The sequence below is a fragment of the Bos grunniens genome, chromosome 29 (genome assembly GCF_055505025.1).
Source record: "Bos grunniens cultivar Pamir isolate PY7600 chromosome 29, Bosgru_T2T1.0, whole genome shotgun sequence".
NCBI classification, from domain to species: Eukaryota; Metazoa; Chordata; class Mammalia; order Artiodactyla; family Bovidae; genus Bos; species Bos grunniens.
Genome location: NC_141193.1, coordinates 23,575,461 through 23,600,836, shown reverse-complemented (window position 1 = coordinate 23,600,836; position 25,376 = coordinate 23,575,461). Strand labels below are relative to the sequence as shown.

The 25,376-nt window shown below is 37.2% G+C and overlaps 2 protein-coding genes and 1 pseudogene across 2 annotated transcripts; all 3 read left to right on the top strand.

The window, feature by feature from the left end:
- Nucleotides 1-1,095: 1,095 nt before the first annotated feature.
- On the top strand, nt 1,096-2,037 carry LOC147342315 (olfactory receptor 8G1-like). The gene has a single exon (XM_086384336.1). It carries the CDS (start codon nt 1,096-1,098, stop codon nt 2,035-2,037), a length of 942 nt encoding a protein of 313 aa, XP_086240462.1.
- A 6,183-nt stretch (nt 2,038-8,220) lies between these two features.
- LOC147342314 (olfactory receptor 8G1-like) lies at nt 8,221-9,473 on the top strand. The gene has a single exon (XM_086384523.1). The coding sequence runs from the start codon at nt 8,221-8,223 to the stop codon at nt 9,154-9,156; it is 936 nt and encodes a 311-aa protein (XP_086240649.1). The 3' UTR covers nt 9,157-9,473.
- Nucleotides 9,474-14,738: 5,265 nt separating this feature from the next.
- LOC147342313 (olfactory receptor 10D1B-like) lies at nt 14,739-15,637 on the top strand (annotated as a pseudogene).
- The last annotated feature ends 9,739 nt before the right edge of the window (nt 15,638-25,376 follow it).

Here is a 25,376-nt window from a genome sequence, read left to right as displayed (position 1 = left end):
TATAAGTCTGGAAATAATACCATGAAAATTCAGGTAAATATTCTCATACATTTGTGTATGGAATTACTTATAAAATCCCATTTGTATCCTCCTATGTCCTAAACACTATGCAATTTACTTGCTATACAGAGGAGAATAAGTATGATTCGATGCATCAACTGACTTAAAATATATCTCAAATCTAAAAATGTGCTGTTTAGAAATAACAGTTTTCTGAATGTAAAGTGGGAAAGTCAAATCAATTACAAGGTGTTGGAGAATGTTTGCATGATGATTTCTAACTTAAGTAAGATGGAAAAGAAAAGAGAACATATTTACAACACAACAGAGACAAAGAGAGATGGTAGGACTATTTCATGTGAAAAAAACAAAAAGACAGACAGCTGCTGCCTGCTTCTCTTTTAGCCTTCAGTCTTTTCCAGCATCAGGGTCTTTTCCAATGAGTCAGCTCTTCGCATCAGGTGGCAAAAGTATTGGAACTTCAGCTTCAGCAACAATCCTGTCCAATGAATATTCAGGGTTGATTTTTATGGCACAAATAGAAAATGGTAATACTGACATGGCATCATAGGGTAGATGGATGAGGCAGTTTGTGGCTGAGGATGATGAATTAAAAGACTGCCACACTTTAAATCCCATCTATAGACACCATCTCTATATGTTGCTGTATATGTTTATATATGTTTATATATGCACATACATACATGTATATATGTGGATATGCATATGGTTATGTATGTACATATTATAGTATGACTTACTCATCTATTCATCAGTTGATGGACATAAATTTGAATTGTTTCCAATTTGCATTGTTATGAATAAAGCTGCCATGCATGTTTTTATGGTTATAAACATGGCTAAATGCTTTAATAGAAAATATATTTATTATAGTTGAAAATGAGGCTTTGCAAGTATTGAATGTAGATGTACTTTCCTTCCATAAATAGACCCAGACTTAAGTGATTATATAGGTGGAAAGGATGCCAAAACTGTGAATCATTTATATGGAGCACTCTATTCCAAATGAAAAAGAATGTAATGAATTCCCTCCAATTAAAGTGTTTTACTCTTTCCCCTCCAGAGACTACGTAAATGGAAATGGCAGCAGAAAATCACTCCTCAGTGACTGAGTTCACCCTCGCTGGGCTCACAGAACAGCCACGACTCCAGCTGCCCCTTTTCCTCCTCTTCCTAGGAATCTATGTGGTCACGGTGGTGGGAAACCTGGTCATGATCACACTGATTGGGCTCAGTTCTCACCTGCACACCCCCATGTACTATTTCCTCAGCAGCTTGTCCTTCATTGACCTCTGTCAGTCCACTGTCATCACCCCAAAAATGCTGGTGAGCTTTGTGACAGAGAAGAACATCATCTCCTATCCTGAATGCATGACTCAGCTCTTTTTCTTTCTTGTTTTTATAATTGCAGAGTGTTACCTGTTGGCTGCAATGGCATATGACCGCTATGTTGCTGTCTGTAGCCCCTTGCTGTATAATATTACCATGTCCCATCAGGCCTGTTTCTCCCTCATTTGTGGAGTGTGTGTGATGGGACTGGTATGTGCATTCTCTCACACAGGCTGCATGCTTAGGGTTCATTTCTGCAAATTCAATGTGATCAACCATTATTTCTGTGATCTTCTGCCCCTCCTAAAGCTCTCCTGCTCTAGCACCTATGTCAATGAATTACTGGTTCTATGCTTTGGTTCACTTAACATCTTTGCCCCGATCCTGACCATCCTCAGCTCCTACATCTTCATCATTTCCAGCATCCTCCACATTCATTCCACGGAGGGCAGGTCCAAAGCCTTCAGCACATGCAGCTCCCACATCTCAGCTGTTGCTATTTTCTATGGATCTGAAGCATTTATGTACCTACAGCCATCATCTGTGAGCTCCATGGACCAAGGGAAAGTGTCCTCTGTGTTTTATACTATTGTTGTGCCATTGCTGAATCCCCTGATCTACAGCCTCAGGAATAAAGATGTCAATGTTGCCCTGAAGAAAATGCTTGACAGAAGAAAGTTTTTGTGACCAGACATAAGATGAGCATGATATTTTAGATCTAGTCATTGCTTGTTACACCGAATGGATGTATGATTCTCTTATTTCAAAATCCTTACCAGAGCTTAAAATCTGAGTTAAGAACAAAATTCCATGCTTTGTTACATCGCTCAAACCAGTGTGCCTCCTACTATGCCATTTATTGTTTTCAGTGTGTACTCGCATGCTTACTGTCCAAAATGTACTATCTGCTGTAATGTTCATAAAGGTTACCCAATGCTTGTATTTTACTGCCATATCTGTGGGACCTAAGATAGCTCCTGAGACTAGAAAGTCCTTGACAGCTTTCTTATTTCCTTTTTAAAAACATTTATGGGAAGCCATATATATCTCACACTGTCTTTGTCCATTACTTTCTCTAATTAGCTACTTTTAAAAGTTAAAATCAATTAAATTTCTATTTGACGAGTTCTTCAAAGATCTGCAATAAAACTGATGACATCATAAATTATTTCTATACAAAAATTTAGAAGAATGAACATAAGTAGCTTCTGTATCAAACCCCAGTGCAGGTAATATAACTTGTAAACAGCTGATTTCTAGGATGGTACAGGGAGGGAGGAGGGAGGGGGGTTCAGGATGGGGAACACATGTATACCTGTGGCGGATTCATGTTTATGTATGGCAAAACCAATACAATATTGTAAAGTAATTAACCTCCAATTAAAATAAATAAATTTATATTTAAAAAAAGTTAAAAAGCCAATATTCCTGAAGCAAAACTTGGGTTTTCATGCATTCAACCTACATGTGTTAAAAAATAATATGTATGGTTGGTATCTGATGGGTCAATATAACAAATCTGCAGATACATTGGTATCTGGAACTCAAATACTCCAGTCCAGATTACCATGGTTTCCTATACCCAAACAGAAGAACTTCACCTATATTGATATTGAGAAAATTCTTAGTATGTAGAATTTTACCACATGTAAATTATAGTTCAATAAATTTGGTTTTAAGATAAAGAGAAAATATGATGCATTTTGCTATATTATTGCAATCAGAGTTGTGGATCTTCCTAGATTGTGACCTTGAACCAGAACATGATTTTTAATTACTCTATAGATTAAGCAAACAACAACTAGTAAACTTTTTCACATTAAGTGACATATCTCTATATTATTCCTCAATATTTCTTTTTTTATAGAGTTAGATAAATCATTAACTTATTCTACTTGTTAGGAACTTTTCATGGGGTTATGATAATAACCAGTTGAAACCTTCCTGCAGCCTGCATGTTAAAATATTTCAAGTACTACTGCTATATAAATATATCATGGCATCTAAAATACAGTTAATATATGTCAAGGAGAAAAAAATTGTTCAAATATTGCACACAATTTTTTCTGGTTTTTTTTTTTTTAATCTCTGGTGTGAAATCACTTTAGAATGTTCCTTTAATGCAGGTCTAAAAGTTTCCTAAAATTCTGAATTCTTATATAGCTTGACATGAAATTCACCAGAGTTATAATAAGATCTATCCCAGCCTTGCTTCCAACCTATAATCTAACAAAAATGATAAATTATAACTATATGACACTATTAAACACTAGAGAGTCAAAGTGAGAAAAGGGAATTGTTAATTGTAACTTTTCCCAAGAGTTGATACTTCTGGGATATGATCCTAGTGGGAGATCATTAGCATTATCTGTTCCTCATCTGACTCTTAGCATCAATACTCAGATTATAAATCACCATTCACATCAACCAACATTTGCATGGGGCCATCGACTTCAACAGAAGTCAGGACCAGTGACTCAAAATTATTACAACAGAGTATTCTAGGTTATGACCCTACAACAACAAGAAGTCCTGCAAGGTTAGAACTTAGAACTATCCCACCTGCATCACCAGAACCATTTTCCCTACAAAGAAATAGAGGAGAAGAATACACAGCACTGGTGTTTTGGGGACAAAGAGGGATGTATCTGAATCCCTGTACAGGACTTTAGAAAGTTGAATCTTCTGTTCTAGGTCCCTCAGATGAAAAGATGTGAGTAGCTATTTTTCTGTCTCTATCTCTCCTCACTCTAATATCCACACTCCCTGAGGAGCAACTGTTCCCTTAATCATCTCTCTGTCCCCGCTGGATAAAAGTATGGCCAGTATTTCTTTGTTTACTCATTTCAACTCACGTAGTGTGAGAGCTTTGTTCACTTGTGTTGGAGTCTATGTGAACTTATCACTACACTCCATTCAATAATTTTATTAAAAAATCATATTTATTGATACTTGTATATAAGGCATATTGCCAAGCACTGTATTGAGTTTACAGTCTAGTACAGAAGAAAAGCCAATAAGTAACTCATAATAATTGATACAAAATTAAGCACATACTAAATGTAAACATGAGAAAGGTATCCTCAGCTCGCAGAAAATGTCTTATTACATGGGGTTTCCATTATTAAAGCCCTTAACTTAAGGGCCCTAGCTATTGAATAGATTTCATCAGATACACTGGGAATGTGTGAGAGAAAATAAGGAAATATAATGAGTCATAAAAGAGATTCTGTCAAAGGCTGTTTTGTATAATAGTTAAAACATGTGACACCTGGTGGGACATAAAAATAAAAGTTTTTGTTGTTGGGTGATATAAATCATTGAATGACAGAAATTTATTCAAACTTCATTTGGAGACCTTGGAAAATATTAATATTTAGGAAGTTTATATTTAGTAAAAACTTCAAAATTTCAGGATCATTGTATGTATTTAGGTAGAAAGGAGGAACAAGATAATGTCTTAAGGAAAAAAAAAAAATCCAGCCATCATCAGTTCAGTTCAGTCCAGTCGCTCAGTTGTATCCATCTATTTGTGACCTCCTGGACTTCAGCATGCAAGGCCTCCCTGTCCATCATCAACTCCCAGAGTTTACTCAAACTCATGTCCATTGAATCATTACTGCCATCCAACCATCTCATCCTCCGTCATCCCCTTCTTCTCTTGCCCTCAATCCTTCCCAGCATCAGGGTATTTTAAAATGAGTCAGTACTTCACATCAGGTGGCCAACTATTGGAGTTTCAAATTCAACATCAGTCCTTCCAATGAATAATCAGGACTGATTTCCATTAGGGTGGACTTGTTGGATTTCCTTGCAGTCCAAGGGACTCTCAAGAGTCTTTTGCAACACCACAGTTCAAAAGCATCAATTCTTCAGTGCTCAGCTTTCTTTATAGTCCAACTCTCACATCCATACATGGCTGCTGGAAAAACCATAGTTTTGACTAGACAGACCTTTGTTGGCAAAGTAATGTCTCTGCTTTTTAATATGCTGTCTAGGTTGGTCATATCTTTTCTTCCAGGGAGCAAGTGTCTCTTAATGTCATGGCTGCAGTCACCATCTGCAATGATTTTGGAGCCCAAGAAAATAGAATCTGTCACTCTTTCCACTGTTTCCCCATCTATTTGCCATAAAGTGATGGGATCAGATGCCATGACCTTCGTTTTCTCAGTGTTCAGTTTTAAGCCAGATATTTCACTCTCCTCCTTCACTTTCATCAAGAGGCTCTTTAGTTCTTCTTCGCTTTCTGTCATAAGGGTGGTGTCATCTGCATATCTGAGGTTATTGATATTTCTCCCAGCAATCTTGATTCAAGCTTGTGCTTCATCCAGCCCAGCGATTCTCATGATGTACTATGCATATAAGTTAAATAAGCAGGGTGACAATATGCAGCCTAGACGTACTCCAGCCATCATAGCAGGAATGAGAATGCCACTGAACCAAAAGATAAAATGGAACAACCTCAGTAGATCAAAATTAAAATAACATTGACAGTATTAAGGTCTTTCCAAAGGTATGGACCATGCTAAATATCTCATAGGAATCATTTATCAAAATTTACATGGAAGGTAGATTTTATTGTTTCTGTTTTTCAGAGAGTTGGAGAGTAAGCGTGTTATATCAAGACCACACAGCAAGAATGGTATTTAGCTGAGGATTCAATCTCCTACTGTCTAACATATTCAGGATCCATTAGAATGAAGACAATTGAAGTACATTAGCTCCAACTACCCATTAGGTGTGTCCTTAAAGAATATCTGCTATGTATGTGGTTACTCAGTCTGTGCTCAAATTTTTATGATCGTCAGCTTGGGGTGTGTCTGATGATAGGGATATCTGTCTTTACTGTAAAACCAAATATTTCTTTTCATAATTTGAAGCAGTTAATTTTACTCAATCTCTTGAACATATAAGATAAGTTCAGTACCTCTCACTGCCATATAATGAACATTGAGATAACTGCCCTGTGTCACAAGAATTTTTCCTTTGCTGGAAAAAAAATATCTTCGGTTGTTTTAGCCATCTTAAAATATCATATTTCTAGATCATATTTATGTGCAGCTTTTACTTTATCACACGCAGAATTTTACTTCAAACTGAACACAATAGTCCAAACATTGCTTGAGTGTTAAGAATATGAATTTTTATTTTCTAGTACCTACTCATTTCCTTTGCAAATCTAGACCAAAGGTACACTGGTTTTTTAAAAAACATATCACTGTTGACTAGTATTGAATTGACACTAAAATTACTTATTTTATTTTGCATGTACTTTACTCATCCACATCTCTACCATCTTTGAATTCTTTTGAGAGCATGTGCAAAATACATGATTATATTTTTTAAATGTTGGCATATCTAACACTTAGTGCTTCTGTATAGATCAATCTAAGTACAGTAATGCCCTGGTCATAGTGGTGGAGTACATGGCTTGTATTTAGGCCATTATATTCTCACCCCTGAAAATAGATGGGGAAACAGTGGAAACAGTGTCAGACTTTATCTTTTTGGGCTCCAAAATCACTGCAGATGGTGACTGCAGCCATGAAATTAAAAGATGCTTACACCTTGGAAGAAAAGTTATGACCAACCTAGATAGCATATTCAAAAGCAGAGACATTACTTTGCCAACAAAGGTCCATCTAGTCAAGGCTATGGTTTTTCCAGTGGTCATATATTGATGTGAGAGTTGGACTGTGAAGAAGGCTGAGCACTGAAGAATTGATGCTTTTGAACTGTGGTGTTGGAGAAGACTCTTGAGAGTCCCTTGGACTGCAAGGAGATCCAACCAGTCCATTCTGAAGGAGATCAGCCCTGGGATTTCTTTGGAAGGAATGATGCTAAAGCTGAAACTCCAGTACTTTGGCCACCTCATGTGAAAAATTGACTCATTGGAAAAGACTCTGATGCTGGGAGGGATTGGGGGCAGAAGGAGAAGGGGACGACAGAGGATGAGATGGCTGGATGGCATCACCGACTTGATGGACATGAGTTTGAGTGAACTCCGGGAGATGGTGATGGACAGGGAGGCCTGGCCTGCTGCGATTCATGAGGTCACAAAAAGTCAGACACGACTGAGTGACTGAACTGAACTGAAGATTATCTTATTTAGAATAAGATAATCTATAGGGTGGGATGGGGTGGGAAAACCTATTGAGGTATAAACATGATGTCTGCCAAGCAGTTGCATTTCTGCCCTCTGGGAGGGCAGAAGTCCAGGGAGAAGGAAGCTGAGACATTATAGCATTACATCTCAGGTGAAATGATACTGGTCATCAGATATTTTAAGTTGAGATGTTACTAAAGAAGACAACCCCAACTAATATAACTACTTTTCAAAGACTTGTGAATCCTCTCTTGATTAATTATAGAAAGCATACACCATATTACTTATTATAAATGAAAGGAAAGTTCTATGGCATTTGACATTGATGATATTAATATATGAACATAGAAATTTGGAGGAAAGATGAATACTCAGAAATAATACTAGAAACATTTCTTTTCACTAACTTTAAAAATTCATAAATTATTGTTTCTCTTAAACATTATGAAATATCTTAATTACAAAGTTCTTGAAGCTTATCATTTATATTCTAGTTCAACCAGAATGATTGTTTATCCTACAGTAGCAGGATATACTGGAGAATTACCTTCATTATGTATGTCTTCTGATGATGGATAAAGAATGATCTCTGCAGAATTATTCTCTGCCTCTGACACCCAAACACACACACACACACACACACATATATGCATAAGCCTTTCTCTCTCTCATACACACATACACACACACACACACACACACACATACATACACACGTACACTCATTTTTCTGTTTTTTAAACTTAGAACCTGCCGAGAAGAAAATGGACCCTGGAAATCACTCATTAGTGACTGAATTCATCCTTGCTGGGCTCACAGAACAGCCACGACTCCAGCTGCCCCTTTTCCTCCTCTTCCTAGGAATCTATGTGATCACGATGGTGGGGAACCTGGGCATGATCATATTGGTTGGGCTCAGTTCTCACCTGCACACCCCCATGTACTATTTCCTCAGCAGCTTGTCCTTCATTGACCTCTGTCAGTCCACTGTCATTACCCCCAGAATGCTGGTGAACTTTGTGACAGAGAAGAACATCATCTCCTACCCTGAATGCATAACTCAGCTTTATTTCTTCCTCCTTTTTGCTATCTCTGAGTGTTACATGTTGGCTGCAATGGCGTATGACCGCTATGTTGCCATCTGTAGCCCCTTGCTGTATAATATTATCATTTCACATCAGGCCTGTTTCTCCCTCATTTGGGGAGTGTATATGATGGGATTGATATGTGCATTCTCTCACACAGGCTGCACGCTTAGAGTTCATTTCTGCAAATTAGACATGATCAACCATTATTTCTGTGATCTTCTGTCCCTCCTAAAGCTCTCTTGCTCTAGCACCTATGTCAATGAATTACTGGTTCTATGTTTTAGTGCACTTAACATCTTTGCCCCCAGCCTGATCATTGTCAGCTCCTACGTCTTCATTATTTCCAGCGTCCTCCACATTCCTTCCATGCGGGGCAGATCTAAAGCCTTCAGCACATGCAGCTCCCACATCTCAGCTGTGGCTATTTTCTATGGGTCTGCAGCATTCATGTATCTGCAGCCATCATCAGTCAGTTCCATGGATGAAGGGAAAGTGTCCTCTGTGTTTTACACTATTGTTGTACCCATGCTGAACCCCCTGATTTATAGTCTACGGAACAGGGATGTCAATGTTGCCCTGAAGAAAATACTAGAGAGAAGAATATTCTTCTGATCAGAAATAATACGAGAATGAAGTTTTAGTCTCTGTAACTGGCTATTTTATTGTGCAAGTTGATATTTAATTTTAGCCCACATGTCAATATATATTTATTAACATATATCCATACATTTAGTGGCATTCTATTGACATTATTTCACATTGTATGGCCTGTAATGCCATTTGTCTCTGAGTTTTTCTGTCATAAACATCACTGAGATACAGATTAAAAGAAATAGGGTGATGTGGATACATGTGCCCACTAAAGCCATCAGCACCATCCCTCCCTCTGTTCTTGTCTACAATTGATAATAAACCTTCTGTTAATGAAATATCTTCTAGAAGTTATCATCAATATTCTTTCTTCTGTCCAAAAAAAAAACACAAAAAACCAGCAAATATGCTATCAGTATAATGACTGTAATCTCTAACTTTTGCACATCTAATCTGGAAAAGTATCTTTCCCAAATCCTAACTTGTGAATATCTGATTTCTCAAGTCATTAAGTTGTGTTGATAACCAACCTTGGGCTTGGAAAAAATTTCTACATATGATCCCAAAATCCTAACTCATAAGAAATTGATAGTGTGGATTTCATCAAAATTAAAATATTTTGCTTTTCAAAGACAGTGTTAAGAAAATAAAAGATGGTTTTAGATAAGTGTATACACTTTTATTCTTACATCTAATATATATGTAGATAGATAGATAAACAGTAATATCCAGGTTTCATATTTTGCTTTCTTAAGTGGCACTTTTTTATGATAAATGAAAACTGCCTGACCTACTATAATTCATTATCCAGCTTAGTGTATTATGTATTTTCTTTAAGTCTTTTTTACAATATCCTTTTTTGTTAATGTTAGGTAATTCTAAGAATCCTAGATTTTGCCTTGTTTCTGATGCGTGACTGGACTCTAGAAAACAAATGTGAATCTATTACATAATTCTGGCACTATACCAGAAGCCACATCAGCCACAAACCCTAGAGTGAACCCTAGATCTTCCTTTCCAAACTCGGATAATTCTTCCATATGTATAACCTTTCATATTTACAAATCATAAGAAAAAAGTACTCTTCCCTTCTGGGTCACATTCAATTCAACATCTTTGAGGTATCAGGGTTCAAAGAACCATGCTTGACTTTTTCTTCTATGGTTTTCTTGACCAATTTCTACCACCCACCCATGCATTTACAAAAGAAATAATATGTGAATACTTACTTTATATACTGAGCATGTCAGGCTTACCATTACCAAGTCAATGGGTTGCTAATCCAGGCAACTCAGGGTTACAATTGAAGATGCTGTCACTGGATGTGTGTGTGTGTGTGTGTGTGTGCGCACGCTTGCACAGTTGCCCAGTCATGTCCAACTCTTTGAGGCCCCATGGAGTGTAGCCTACCAAGCTCCTGTGCCCATGGAATTTTTCAGGTAAGAATACTGAAGCGGGATGCCATTTCTTACTCTAGGGGATCTTCCAGATCTAGAGATTCAACCCACATCTCCTGCGGCTCCGGCATTGGTGAAACCCCAAAAGAGGAGCATCAAATTTATCATTCTATTTGACTTAATAATAGCTTCAATTGCTTTTTCACAAGCAGTTATTTATGTTGATGGGAGAGAACTGAATTACAAGTGGATTTTGAACGTCATTTTAACACATGAAGGAAGTTAATTAGTATAAATTATTTGTGAAAATTTATTTCCTGATGCTGGATTTAGGGTGTTTAAAGGCTCATATTCATAATTCATAAATCATCATGGATTCAATCAAGTCTATTAGAATGTGAGAACCAGACACATTCATTTCTGTACTTTCTTTGTTACCTGTATTCAAAACTACTGGAAAGTGGCTTCAGAGATTTAATCAGAACCAGATGAAAGTTAATATTCATACACATTTGGACTGAAATGCATTGATGAGCAGGTCTTCTTCCTTCAGCTTTCTCATATTCTAAGAAGGGTTTGTTAGGTCAGTCAGACCCATCCTGAAACATTTTATTACATAATATAACTTCTGTGATCTTCAAAACACATAAGAGAGTATAAAGATCTATACAAAATGTACTCTGTATAGATCTAGAAGACAGATCTGTAGACTCTTGAAAATAACTTGATTGCTGCCTAGTTGGTATGTGAAAATAATATGATTTATAATAGATGCTACACTGTTACATCGGCACACTAAGGCAAGTTATTATGAACCAGTGGTGTCTCAGGAATTGTTGGAAATGGTGTATAACATTTGAAATGTTATAGTTTTGAAATGTGGAAAGAAACCGGCTTTAAAAAGGCAGATGCCAGTGTTTGCCCCTGCAGCCTCTTTTGTTGATGAAATTAGACATTTATTATTATAAATGAGTTTCTGCAATGACAAAATGATAGACATTTAGGGAAGATAAATATTATAATAATTAATAAAGTTTTGTACTTAAATATTTGTGAAAGTTTCCTTTTCTGAATTGTCCAAGAGACACTACACTCAACAGTTCTCATGATGTTGGTTAGAATCATAAGAAAATATCATCACTTATGATGATTTAGCCAGATCAGCCTGTCTTCTTTTTGCTTTTCAGGAATGCTTGAAGTCTATAAACCAAGGGAAGAAGAACTATGGCATTAGATGGTATTAATTCTGCAGCATGCTCATTCAGAGTTTCAGCTCTTACCCTGGAAAGGATAACATACAAATCTATAGCATCATCCACAATACTTAGAGTGAACCCTAGATCTTCCTTTCCAAACTCGGATATTTCTTTCATATGTATAACCTTTCATATGTATGGATCATATGAAAAAGTATCCTTCCCTTCTGATTCACATTCAATTCATCAGTCTTTGAACCCTACTTGACTTTTTCCTCTTTTGATTTTCTTGATCAATTTCTACCACCCACCCATGCACTTACAAAACAAATAATATGTGAATACATACTTTAAATAAATGCTTTTCTGTTCATGTAAATGGACAAACTTGCAAAAGTAAAAATCAACACCCAATTAGAGAGGTAGGATTTATTTCTATGAGTGAGACTATTTCAGGCCAGTTCAGTGGGGGAAATATCTGCAAAACTTGCAGAATATTGGAACTCATAAATAGAAGTGAACTAAAGAGATAGGCTGATATTTCTTGATGCAAATTTTCATTGATGCTGCACCATAATCTCAGATATCCCCTTGGGAATTGTCCTCAAGAAATGAAATTTCTCTGTAGCTATGAAAGTGAAAGTGAAAATGACATCGCTCAGTCATGCCCAACTCTTTGTGACCCCATGGACTGCAGCCTACCAGGCTCTTCTGTCCATGGGATTTTCCAGGCAAGAGAACTAGAGTGGGTTGCCATGTCCTTCTGCAGGAGATCTTCCCGACCCAGGGATTAAACCCAGGTCTCCCACATCGTAGACAGACGCTTTACTGTCTGAGGCACCAGGGAAGAATTATGTACCTATGGGACCTATTGAAATATATGTTGTTGATAGACTCACCTCCCTCTCTGGAGCTACAATCTAGTACCATAAATTTTTCAGTGGTTGTGGGGGTGCCTGGAAGACTTCTCCAAATCTTAAGAATGAATCTATGAGTGGTTTTTCAGTCATAAAAGGGCAATTGGTGTCTGTATGGTTTTTTGTTTTGTTTTTTTTGAGGAAAGAACACTAAACTTGGAATCAGAAGATCTGAGTATGACTTGCTCTTCACTTTTTAGTTTTAGAAAAGTTTCTAACTCTCTGAATGTCAGTGTTCTTTTTTAGAAATTGGGATTCATATCACTACTTCACAAGGATTTTGTGAGAATTAAGAGATAATAAAATTACATTATAACAAATAAGCAATATAAACATATCTTTATTTAAAAGTATCATTATTATGAATGAATGTTAGAAAGGCAGAATTACTAACTCAGCTCAGTCATGAGTAACTTGCTCAGTTGTGTCTGACTCTCTGCAACCCCATGGACTATACAGCCCATGGAATTCTCCAGGCCAGAATACTGGAGTGGGTAGCTGCTCCCTTCTCCAGGGGATCTTCCCAACCCAGGGACTGAACCCAGGTCTCCCACATTGCAGGAGGATTCTTTCCCAGCTGAGCCACAAGGGAAGCCCAATAATACTGGAGTGGGTAGCCTATCCCTTCTCCAGGGGATCTTCCCGACCCAGGAATCGAACTGGCTTCTCCTGCATTGCAGGTGGATTCTTTACCAACTGAGCTATCAGGGAAGCCCAATAACTCAGCAGATGTTCCTACTGTTCTTTGTGGGAGATCTGACTCTACCATCTAAAGATGTAGGAACTTGGTCAATTTTCTTAACTCTTTGTACCTCAGTTTCCTAATGTAAATAGGAATTAACCATACCTACCTCAGAGAATTGTGGAAAGGACTAAAGGTGTTAATGTACATGAAGCATTCAGCAGTGCCTGGACATATTTCTATTAACATAACTCCGGTTTTGTCTCTTTTTTAATTAATTAATTTTTATACTTTAAAAAAATTGCAGTATAATTACTTTACAAGCATGTTGTGTTAGTTTCTACTATGTAACAACATGAATCAACTATATACAACAGATTCTTACTTCCTAAAAAAAAAAAAAAAAAACTACAGACCAAACACAAAAGCATCCCAAAGAGTTTCTGCCATTTTAAGGGACTCTTGCTCAGTGGTATTCTGGCCTTCCCTATGGCACATGTCTCTCTTTTATTAAAATACATTAAGAATGGTATTAAGCTGTTATTGTAACTTTTATACCTATATTCATAATTCTTATTGTTAGGAGGTAGATAGATTTATCATATTTAAATCAAAGCCATCTGCTCACCAGGAGAATCACTTGTTAAATGTCTGCCTCTTCAGATATATTTGAAAAAATGAACAAGGTAATAAAGGCAAAGAATTTCAGAGGATATTAAGGGTGGAGGTAGGAAAAATTTGCATTTAAATTAGGAAGGCAAGTTCTTCATATTTGAAAGAATATCATCCTACAAATAATCAAACCCTTATCATGATGAGAACACAACACTTAACAAGGCGACTCAGCCATTAATTTTTTCCTATACTGAAACAAAATCTAACTTTTTACTAGTTCCACTTTTTTACATGTTATTCACCATGGATAAGCACACAGCACATCAACATACCAGCTCTCCAATTATTTGAATATGAGCATCAGGTCTCCGCTTCTCTAAGTAAAATTTCCTGGGAGCTTTCACAGCAGAGATGTTAGAAGTTTAACTGCAATCAGACCCGAGTTTTAATCTCAGATCAGTTATTTTCCAGCTACATGATCAGGTTCCTAAAAACTCCCCGTGCTTTTTATGTCTTCTTTTAATTAATAAGGTTGTTTCTGAGACTTAAATTTAAAAATAAAAGAAACTAAAGCATTTTCATATGGAATTATTTAAAGTCACTTTACATTTTTATAATCTTCCTTTAAAAATATTTAGTTTATTAATGTTGTTTTGTAAATTACACTTGCTAGAAGGACACATAATGAGATAATTAAATAATTGCTTGTCCTTTATTAAATAGCTTCCGAGTTTGACATCAGTGCTGATACTTTGGAGACCTGTATTCTATTTTGAAGGCCAAGATTCTAACACAGATGAGGAATGCCTCGGTGGTGACTGAGTTTATTCTGGGAATCCCAGACACAGAGGACCTGGAGACCATGCTCTTTGTCCTGTTTCTGTCCTTCTACATCTTCACCCTTATGGGGAACCTGCTCATCCTACTGACAACTGTCTCCTCTGCTCGGCTGCACACTCCCATGGACTTCTTCCTGTGTAAACTGTCTGTGTGTGACATATTTTTTCCCTCTGTGAGCTCCCCTAAGATGCTCTTCTACCTAGCAGGGAACAGCTGAGCCATCTCCTACCCAGGCTGTATGTCCCAGCTCTTCTTCTACCACTTCCTGGGTTGTACCAAGTGTTACCTCTACACGGTAATGGTCTATGACCACTTTGTTGCCATATGTTACCCTCTGTGCTGCACAATAATCATGACTCACAGAGTGTGTGCCATCCTAGCCATGGGCACCTCATTTTTTGGATGTATTCAGGCCACCTTTCTAACTATGCTTACCTTCCAGTTGCCCTACTGCGGCCCCAGTGGGGTGGGCTATTACTTCTGTGATATCCCAGTGATGCTGAAGCTGACTTGTGCAGATACCTTGGCCCTGGAGGTGGTGGGGTTCATCAGTGTGGGTCTCATGCCCCTCAGCTGCTTCTTTCTCATCCTCACCTCCTATAGCTGCATCACTTGCTCCATTCTTCAAATCTGATCTACTGAAGGCCGACTGTGTGCTTTCTCCACCTGCAGTGCCCACCTCACTGCCATCCTCCTCTCCTTTATGCCAGTGGTTCTCATCTAGCTACAGCCACCCGTAATCCCTGACTTAATGCAACTGTTCAGGTCCTGAATAACCTTGTCACCCTCATGCTAAACCCCTTGATCTATAGCTTGAGAAATAACAAAGTGAAATATTCTCTGAGAAAGTGCTAGAGCAGGTGGCCTTAATTTCCTAAAAGTGATAGAGGTGACTCCACATTGCTTGTGAGAGGAATTTGCACAGATATTATCTCTGTTCCCTTTTACTACAGATGAAGAAGCTAAGATTTGAAGATATGAGGTGAATTTCTCCAGGTCACACAACTAATAAATTGCCCTACTCAGGAGGGATAATAAGATATCCTACTGCTCCCATTTGGCAATAAAAAGCCTAGGCCTCTGTCCCTCACTGTTTGTCTTCCTCTCCTCTTAATCTCTTGTTCCCTTCTCCCTTACCCTAGCACTTACTCATCTTGGCTGAGGATTATATGATTATATGATCATAATCATATAATGATTATATGATCAACCTCTCAAATGCCTGCATCAGATAAGCCCTCATTTGAAGGTCTAGGGATTGTAAAAAAATTGGAAGGTTTCAACCATATGGCTTCCAGTGGTACTCTGCAACTTCTGAAATGAAAAGAAATTGTTAAAGGAGAAGGACCTCTGGGTGAGACCTCAGGACCTTTGTCTCCTAATGACTGAATCATAGGTATCAATGAACTGTATCAACCACAAAGTCTGTCTATTGGTCTTCAACCTGAAAACAAGATTTGACTGGGATTTGAAGTTGTAGATGAAAGAGAATGTGAAGAAGGTAGCCAGGGGGAGTCTGTGAAGGGGTGACTAGCTCTGTGGCTTTTCAGTATTCACAATTTTAGTTTGTCTTTATAATCCTGAGCACAACCAGCAGCCCATGCAAAATCTAAACTGCTAATGGTCTATGGTTTTGGATCCTTTGCTTACCAGAAAGTTGTGACTTTAGTACTGTCCCTTAACTTTGCTTTTTCTTTGTCAAATGAGCACAGCATGAGATATGTGCTATTCTAGCCCAGGAAGAGATTTGAAGGAAAGTGAAGGGGGAGATGAGAATAGAAGGGGGTGATGGGAAGAGAAAGGAGTGATTGGAAGAGAAGGGCGTAATGTGAAGAGAAAGGCATGATGGGAAGAGAAAGGGGTGATGGGAAGAGAAGAAGGAGAGGTAGAGACAACTCAGTTCTGCTTTTGTTTATTTTCAGGATCAGAGTTCAACACTGTGTTTAAAAGTTCATATCAGGGTGATGAGATGATACGTGTTTTTAAAGGAAAGTACATTTCTTCTGGTCATTTCTCTTAAACCCTATGCCTTTTATTCTGTCTAACAGAAATGCTCCTTCCAGAGTATTTAGCTGCTCAGTCGTGCAGTGTTAGCTACTCAGTCGTGTCTGACTCTTTGTGACTCCCGTGGACTGTACTCCACTAGACTCCTCTGTCCATGAAATTCTCCAGACAAGAATACTGGAATGGGTAGCCATTCCCTTCTCCAGGGGATCTTCCTGACCCAGGGATTGAACCTGAGTGTCCTACACCTCAGGCAGATTCTCTATCGTCTGAGCCATCAGCGAACCCACTAAAGACCCAATTAAAATATTTCCTGTGTGAAACTTTCTTTATACTAAGCAAGTCAGGCTCTCATTTCCCTGTGTTTTAAGACTTAACAAAAACATCCCTGCATTGTGCTAGGATAAGTTTTAGCAAAGCATTTTCCAACACTGAAAGTAAACTAGGTTCAGGGAGGGTAATGAGAAAACAGTTAGTTGGGGACTGACTAAATAGAATCAACAGTTCATTTGTTGAAGAAATTCTGAGTCCCAGATGAGTTTTTTATTTAGTTGAGGAAGCAGAACCTCAGTAACGTATCTGTCAGTTATTTCTTTTATTTAGTTATTTATTTTTTGGCTGTGCTGGGTCTTCATTGCTGCATGGGCTTTTCTCTTGTTGTGGTGAGTATGGCTTACTCTCCAGTTGGGCTGTAAGGGCCTCTCATGGTGACTTCTCTTCTTGTGGGCTAGTTGCTCCATGGCATGTGGTATCTTCCTGGATCAGGGAACAAACTCATGTCTCCTGCACTGGCAGGTGGATTCTTAACACTGGATCACCAGGGAAGCCCCTGTCAGTTATTTCTAATCTATCAAGTATCTCAAGAGTCAAAAGGGCAGAAACATCTTCTGGCTCTTGGGATGAAGCTGGAACGGTAGTCACAGCCCTTGTCCTCTAAAGTGTTTTTACCAAACAGTGGAAACAGGGCAACCATCATGTTTTCTTCTCATTCAGTAATGATTTTTGGATACCACATCCCTACCTTGTTTTCCTAGATGAGATGGTTTGCTTTCATTGCCAACTCGAACTCTTTCCAGAACTGGACTTCTCCCTTCTGTTTCAGGACTTTAAGGAAATAGAGTCCTGATTATTTTCTCCAACTCCATTGTTTTCCATTAATTTTACTCTATGCCTTGATCATACTTAATTACATCTCTGGAGCCAAACTCTCCTAACTCTATTGCCACCTCTTATCTCAGACATCCATTTGGAAACTATCAGCTATCACTGTCATTCATTACCTGTTTTAAATGTCTTTGGTTTCTTAGTCTAAGGATTATCTAAAACAGTGGCTCCAAGCCAATAGATTACTCTTAGCCTTTCACTAAAGTTTCCTACCTACTTGTAGCCCTTTTTCTGGTTACAACAGGAATATTTAACACAGCTTGTTAAGTGAGGCATGTTAAACTCTAAAAGTACAATGTGAGGCAGAATTATATCATGACTCAGTATTAGAACCAGTGCTATAAAGAAAAAGAACAAAATAAGTTTCATTGTTTAGTTTCTGACAATGTGCCAAGAAGTTCTCTTTAAAAATTCCATATAACATTATTAACTGTTTATATTAACACCTCAAAACGTGTATTATCATTCACATTTTTCCAGATGTGGGAACTGAACTCCAGAATGGGTAAATAACATCCCTAAAATCATATTTAATCAGAGGAACTGTAATTGGAGGTGTGTGTATGTTCTTAGTAGCTCAGACATCTCCTACTCTTTGTGACTCCATGGACTGTAAGAATACTGGAGTGGGTTGCCATTTCCCTCTCCAGGGGATCTTCCCAACACAGGAACTGAACCCAGGTATCCAGCATTGCAAGCAGATTCTTTAATGTCTGAGCCACCAGGAAAGGTAGGACATATTTTACTGCAAATGTAAGATATTTTGTGGATTATATATGAAATACTAGTATATAAGTAAAATCATGATGAAACAGAAGTACGTAAACTTTGTCTATAATTTTTAATTTGTGTAGTTCTGTGAGATCAAGCTACTTGAGAGTTTTCAAAGTAAGTAGACAGCATATATATCAAAATAAAATACAGAGTTACTTGCCATTTACATCAAGGACCTAGTGTGTGTATGTACATATATGTATATACATATATACATATATGTATATACACACACAATAAAATACATATATAATATTTCACAATTTGATGATTTTAAAAACAAAACATTTTCAAGTACTTACCATTTACCAGCCAATATGTTAAATCAGTCATGTCCGACTCTTTGTTATCCCATGGAGTGCAGCATACCAGGCTTCCCTGTTCATCACCAACTCCTGGAGCTTGTTCAAACTCATGTCCATCGAGTTGGTGATGCCATCCAACTATCTCATCTTCTGTTGTCCCCTTCTCCTCTCCCCTTCAATCTTTCCCAGCATCAGGGTCTTTTCAAATGAGACAGTTCTTTGCATCAGGTGGCCAAAGTATTGGAGCTTCAGCTTCAACATCAGTCCTTCCAATGAATATGCAAGACTAATTTCCTTTAAGATTAACTGGTTGGATCTCCTTGCAGTCCAAGGGACTCTCAAGACTCTTCTCCAGCAACACATTTCAAAAGTATCAATAATTCGGCATTCAGCTTTCTTTATTGTCCAACTCTCATATCCACACATGACTCCTGGAAAAACCATAGCTTTGACTACACAGACCTTTGTTGTACATATATTAAATAATCCACTTTATTTTTATTAAATATATTAATTTTACTAATATCAAATATATTTAATACATTAAATACTCCACTCTATTTTTCTCTTTTAATTCTTACAAATACTTTGTAAAGTGAGAATTGTTACTATTCAACATTTAAATGGTTAGGGAATCAATATTTAAAGCAGTAGTTTTAAGCAAGAACTTAGCAGTGCTCAAAATTAGGAAGTGTAAAATTAGCTATCATACACAGGTATGTCTAATAATAACAGTGACAACATTCTGTAGTGCTCCTTACACTATAATGGATTTTAAATAAACTGCATAGTAAATCTATCACCTTCCTTTTCTACAGTTTCTTTGAATATTAAAGGAGGTCAGGACAGAACAAGATGGCAGAAGAGTAGGTGGACGTGGAGTACATCACTCTCCATGGATACATCAGCAATACACCTTCAGACACAGAAGTTCATGCAAAACACCAACTGAGAGTGGACAGGAGTACCTGACCAGCTGACAAATATATATAGAACCACGCAAAACTCAGTAGAGTGAAGGAACTGGGGGGGAAACAGGAGTGTTAGTACAACTCCAGGGCAACCTCAGGAGCAATGTGGATGACCAGTGGATGACCCACATGCCGAGGTGGAAATAAAACCACAGTTGAGACCCATGGGCAGTGTGGCTAAGGGAGATGACTCAGAACCTTCCCACCAGCAGTATAAGCTGAAGATTAAATCCACATGATCAACCAGGCAGACTCCATGTGTGTAGAATATATAAAAGGACATTGAGAGCTCCCTCAAAAGAAAACACACTAGTTCTGATAGCTGTGGACATTGGAGGCAAGAACACACAGGAGTAGGACCAGATTAGAAGCTGAGCTGCCCCCACAGCAGATCCAGAGTTCAGTACAGTGTTGGAGGGCATCCTAGGGCGGTGAGGTAGACTGTGACTCGCAGCGAGGGAAAGGACTCTGACAGCAGTAACTCAAGAAAAACATTATTCTTACGTAGTTCTGGAGAGCCTTTTGGGTTTTTTTTCTTTGTCTTTTCCCCCCTCTGTTGTAGTTGTTTATTTTATCGGTACTATGAAATCCAATTACGCTTTTGAGCTTTTGGTTTTTTTCTCAGTCACATTTTATATTGTTACTATAAACCTCTGCCTCTACATTGGGCTTTTACAGTTCTGTGGAGTTTACCTTCATTTTTTTTTCTCTTTTTTAATTTTAATTTTTTAAACCTAATTTTATTTTTTCTGCATTTATTCATTTGTTTGCTTTTCTGACTATTCCCCTTGCAGTAATAATCTTTAATGTATATAAATCTTCTTTATTTACCTCTATTTAACTTTGCATATCTATTCTTTCTTTCCTTTCTTCTCAACATATTTTTTAGTTTTATTTTCATTGCTTTATTCTCCAATTGGCACCCTGCTTTTTGTTTTCCAGTTTGTGCTTTAGTTAGGATTGTTCTGGCAGATATAATTTTTGGTTTCCTTTGTTTACTGTGTCAATCTATTGTACTTTATTTTTGCTGGACTGTTTTGTATTTGCTTAAGGTGTTCTTGTATATGTGTATATTCAGTCACACTTTTTATTGTTGTTATAAACCTCTGCCTCTACACTGGGCTTTTGTAGTTCTGTGAAGTTTGTTTGTTTGTTTGTTTGTTTTCTCTCTCTCTTCTTTTTTTTTTCTTTTCTCTTTTTTATAATTTAAATTTTTAATTTTTTAAGCCCATTATACTTTTTCTATATGTATTCCTTTGTTTGCCTTTCTTACTGTTCTTTTCCCTTTGCAGTTAATCTTTAATGTGTATAAATCTTCTTAATCTACCTGTATTTAACTTTGCGTATTGATTCATTCTTTGTTTTCTTTCTTTCCTTTCTTCTCAACATATTTGTTAGTTGTTTTTCATTGCTTTATTCCACACTTGGCACCTTGCTTTACTTTTGTTTTCCAGTTTGTGCTTTAGTTACTTTTGTTCATAACTAATAAATATACTTTTTTATTTCCTTTGTTTGCCGGGTCAATCTATTGTGCTTTTTGTTGGACTGTTTTGACTTTGCTCATGGGTGTATACGTATATGTGTATATTCCAGTATTTTAATTATTATTTATCTGATTATGTAACTTCCATTTGTTTGTGGCTCATCTTTGATTTCTCCTTTTTGGGTATTTGCTTTAATCTCATTTAATGCCATAACAAACCACTTGTGGAATCTTTGTTCCTGATCAGAGATTAAGCCCTGAGCCTTTGGAGTGGGAACACTGAATCCAAGACCCGAAACTACCAGAGAACTAACCCTAGGGAGAATCAAATAGTGAGAACTCACACAAAGGAAACCACTTGAATACAAGACCTGGCATCATGCAACCAACAGTAACACTCTGTGCCTGACACCTCACCTAAACAGCAAACAAAACAAAAATACAAACCCAATCATCAACAGACAGGATTACAACCTCACTCAGCCTTGCCCATCAGAGGAAAAACAAACAAACAAAAAAAAAAAAACAAGAAAACAAACAAACAAAAATTTCAGCACAAATCTCACCCTACACTAAACTTACACAAACCACTGGACCAACCTTAGGAGGGCAGAAACCAAAAGCAAGAAAGAATTCAACCTTCAAGACTGGGAAAAGGAGACCTCAAATACAGTAAATCCAGCAATCCCACTGCTGGGCATACACACTGAGGAAACCAGAAGGGAAAGAGACACGTGTACCCCAATGTTCATTGCAGCACTGTTTATAATAGCCAGGACATGGAAGCAACCTAGATGTCCATCAGCAGATGAATGGATAAGAAAGCTGTGGTACATATACACAATGGAGTATTACTCAGCCATTAAAAAGAATACATTTGAATCAGTTCTAATGAGGTGGATGAAACTGGAGTCTATTATACAGAGTGAAGTAAGCCAGAAAGAAAAACACCAATACAGTATACTAATGCATATATATGGAATTTAGAAAGATGGTAACAATAACCCTGTGTACGAGACAGCAAAAGAGACACTGATGTATAGATCAGTCTTATGGACTCTGTGGGAGAGGGAGAGGGTGGGGAGATTTGGGAGAATGGCATTGAAACATGTATAATATCATGTATGAAACGAGTCGCCAGTCCAGGTTCGATGCACGATACTGGATGCTTGGGGCTGGTGCACTGGGACGACCCAGAGGGAGGGTATGGGGAGGGAGGAGGGAGGAGGGTTCAGGATGGGGAACACAGATATACCTGTGGCGGATTCATTTTGATATTTGGCAAAACTAATACAATATTGTAAAGTTTAAAAATAAAATAAAATTTTAAAAAATAAATAATAAATACTGTAGGCAGAGAAAGATTACACAAATGAAAGAAGAAATTAGAAACACTGAAGTACCAATAAATGAAGAGTAAATAGGCAAACTATCTGAAAACTAATTCAAAATAATGATAGTAAAGATGATCAAAAACCTTGAAAACAAAATGGAAATATGCAAGATCAATTAACAAAGACCTAGAATAATTACAGAATAAACATATAGAGACAAACAAAACAATTTCTGAAATTAAAAATACTCTAGAAGGAACTAATAGCAGAATGTCTGAAGCAAAAGAATGAAAAACTGAGATGGAAGATCAAATTATGGAAATAACCTCTGAAGAGCAGAATAAAGTAGAAAGAATGAAAAGAACTGAGGACAGTCTCAGAGATCTCTGTGGCAATATCAAATGCACCAGCATTCGAATTATAAGGGCCCCAGAAGAAGAAGAGAAAAAGAAAGCATATGAGAAAATTTTTGAAGAGATTAAAGTTGAAAATTTCCCCAACATTGAAAAGGAAATAGTCAATCTAGTCAAAGAGGCACAAAGATTCCCATACAGGATAAACCCAAGAAGAAACATGCCAAGATACACACCAATCAAACTAACAAAGACTAAACACAAAGAAAGAATATTAAAAGCAGCAAGGGAAAAGCAACAAGTAACATATAAACTCCATATGCTCAATAGCTCATCTTTCAGCAGAAACTCTGCAGGCCAGAAGGGAATGGCAGGATATATTTAAAGTACTGGAAGGGAAAAATCTACAACCAAGATTAGTGTACCCCACCAGAATCTCATTCAAAATTGATGGAGAAATCAAAAGATTTTTCACACAAATAAAAATTAAGAGAAAAGAATACCACAAAACAATCTTTACAACAAATGTTTAAGAGACATATATAGTCAAGAAATACAAAAGAAGAAAAAGATCTACAAAATCAACCCCAATTAAGAAAATGACAATAAGAACACATATACCAATACTAACTTTAAATATAAATGGATTAAATGCTCCAACAAAAAGACACAGACTGGCTGAATGGATACCAAAACAAGACCCATATTTATGCTGTATACAAGAAACTCACTTCAGACCTAAAGATACAAGGAGACTGAAAGTTACAGGATAAAAAAAATATATCCCATGCAAATGGCAAACAAAAGAAAGCTGTACTAGCAATCCTAATATCAGACAAAATAGGCCTTAAAATAAAGAATATTACAAGAGCTAACCAAAGGACCCTAAATAATGATCATAGGATCAATCCAAGGGAAGACATAAAAATTGTAAATATCTATGCACATTGGAGAAGACTCTTGAGAGTCCCTTGGACTTCAAGGGGATCCAACCAGTCCATTCTAAAGGAGATCAGTCTTGGATGTTCATTGGAGGGACTGATGTTGATGTTGAAACTCCAGTACTTTGGCCACCTGATGCGAAGAGCTGACTCATTGGAAAAGACCCTGATGCTGGGAAAGATTGAGGGCGGGAGGAGAAGTAGATGACAGAGGATGAGATGGTTGGATGGCATCACCGACTCAATGGACATGGGTTTGGGTGGACTCCGGGAGTTAGACAGGGAGGCCTGGCGTACTGCAGTTCCTGGGGTCACAAGGAGTCGGACACGACTGAGTGACTGAACTGAACTGAACTGATGGACTCAACACAGGAGAACCTCAATACATAGGACAAACATTAACAAATGTTAAAAGAGAAATTGATGCAACACAATAATAGTAGGAGACTTTAACACCCCCCTCACACCAATGGACAGATCATCAAAACAGAAATTTAATAAGGAAACACAAATCTTAAATGATACATTAGATGAGATGGATCTCATAGATGTCTTCAGAACATTCCAACCAAATGCAGAAGAATACACTTTCTTCTCAAGTGCACATGGAACATTCTCCAGGATAAACCACACCTTGGGTCACAAATCAAACCTCAGTAAATTTAAGAAAGTTGAAATCATATCAAGCACCTTCTCTGAACACAACTCTATAAGACTAAACATCAATTACAAGAAAAAAAATGCAAAAAAAAAAAAAAAAAGAAACACATGGAGATTAAACAATACATTTCTAAATAACCAACAGGTTACTGAATAAATTAAAAGGAAAATTAAAAAAGTTCTAGAAACAAACGACAATGAAAAAACAACAACTCAAACCCTATGGGATGCAGCAAAAGCAGTTCTAAGAGGGAAGTTTATACCAATACAATCCTACCTCAAGAAACAAGAGAAACATTAAATAGACAACCTAACTACACCTAAAGCAACTGGAAACAGAACAACAACAACAAAAAAAAAATAGTAGAATGAAAATAAATCATAAAGATCTGAGCAGAAATAAATGAAAAAGAAATGAAAGAAACAATAGTAAAGATTAATAAAACTAAAAGCTGGTTCTTTGAGAAGATAAACAAAATTGACAAACCTTTAGCCAGACTCATCAAGAAAAAAAGAGAGAAGAATCAAATAAACAAAATTTGATATGAAAAAGAAGAGGTCACAACAGATGATACAGATATACAAAGGATTCTAAGAGACTCTTA

Coding starts and splice junctions, on each gene's coding strand:
- LOC147342315 (XM_086384336.1), top strand. CDS start 1,096: ATGGAAATGGCAGCAGAAAATCACTCCTCAGTGACTGAGTTCACCCTC.
- LOC147342314 (XM_086384523.1), top strand. CDS start 8,221: ATGGACCCTGGAAATCACTCATTAGTGACTGAATTCATCCTTGCTGGG.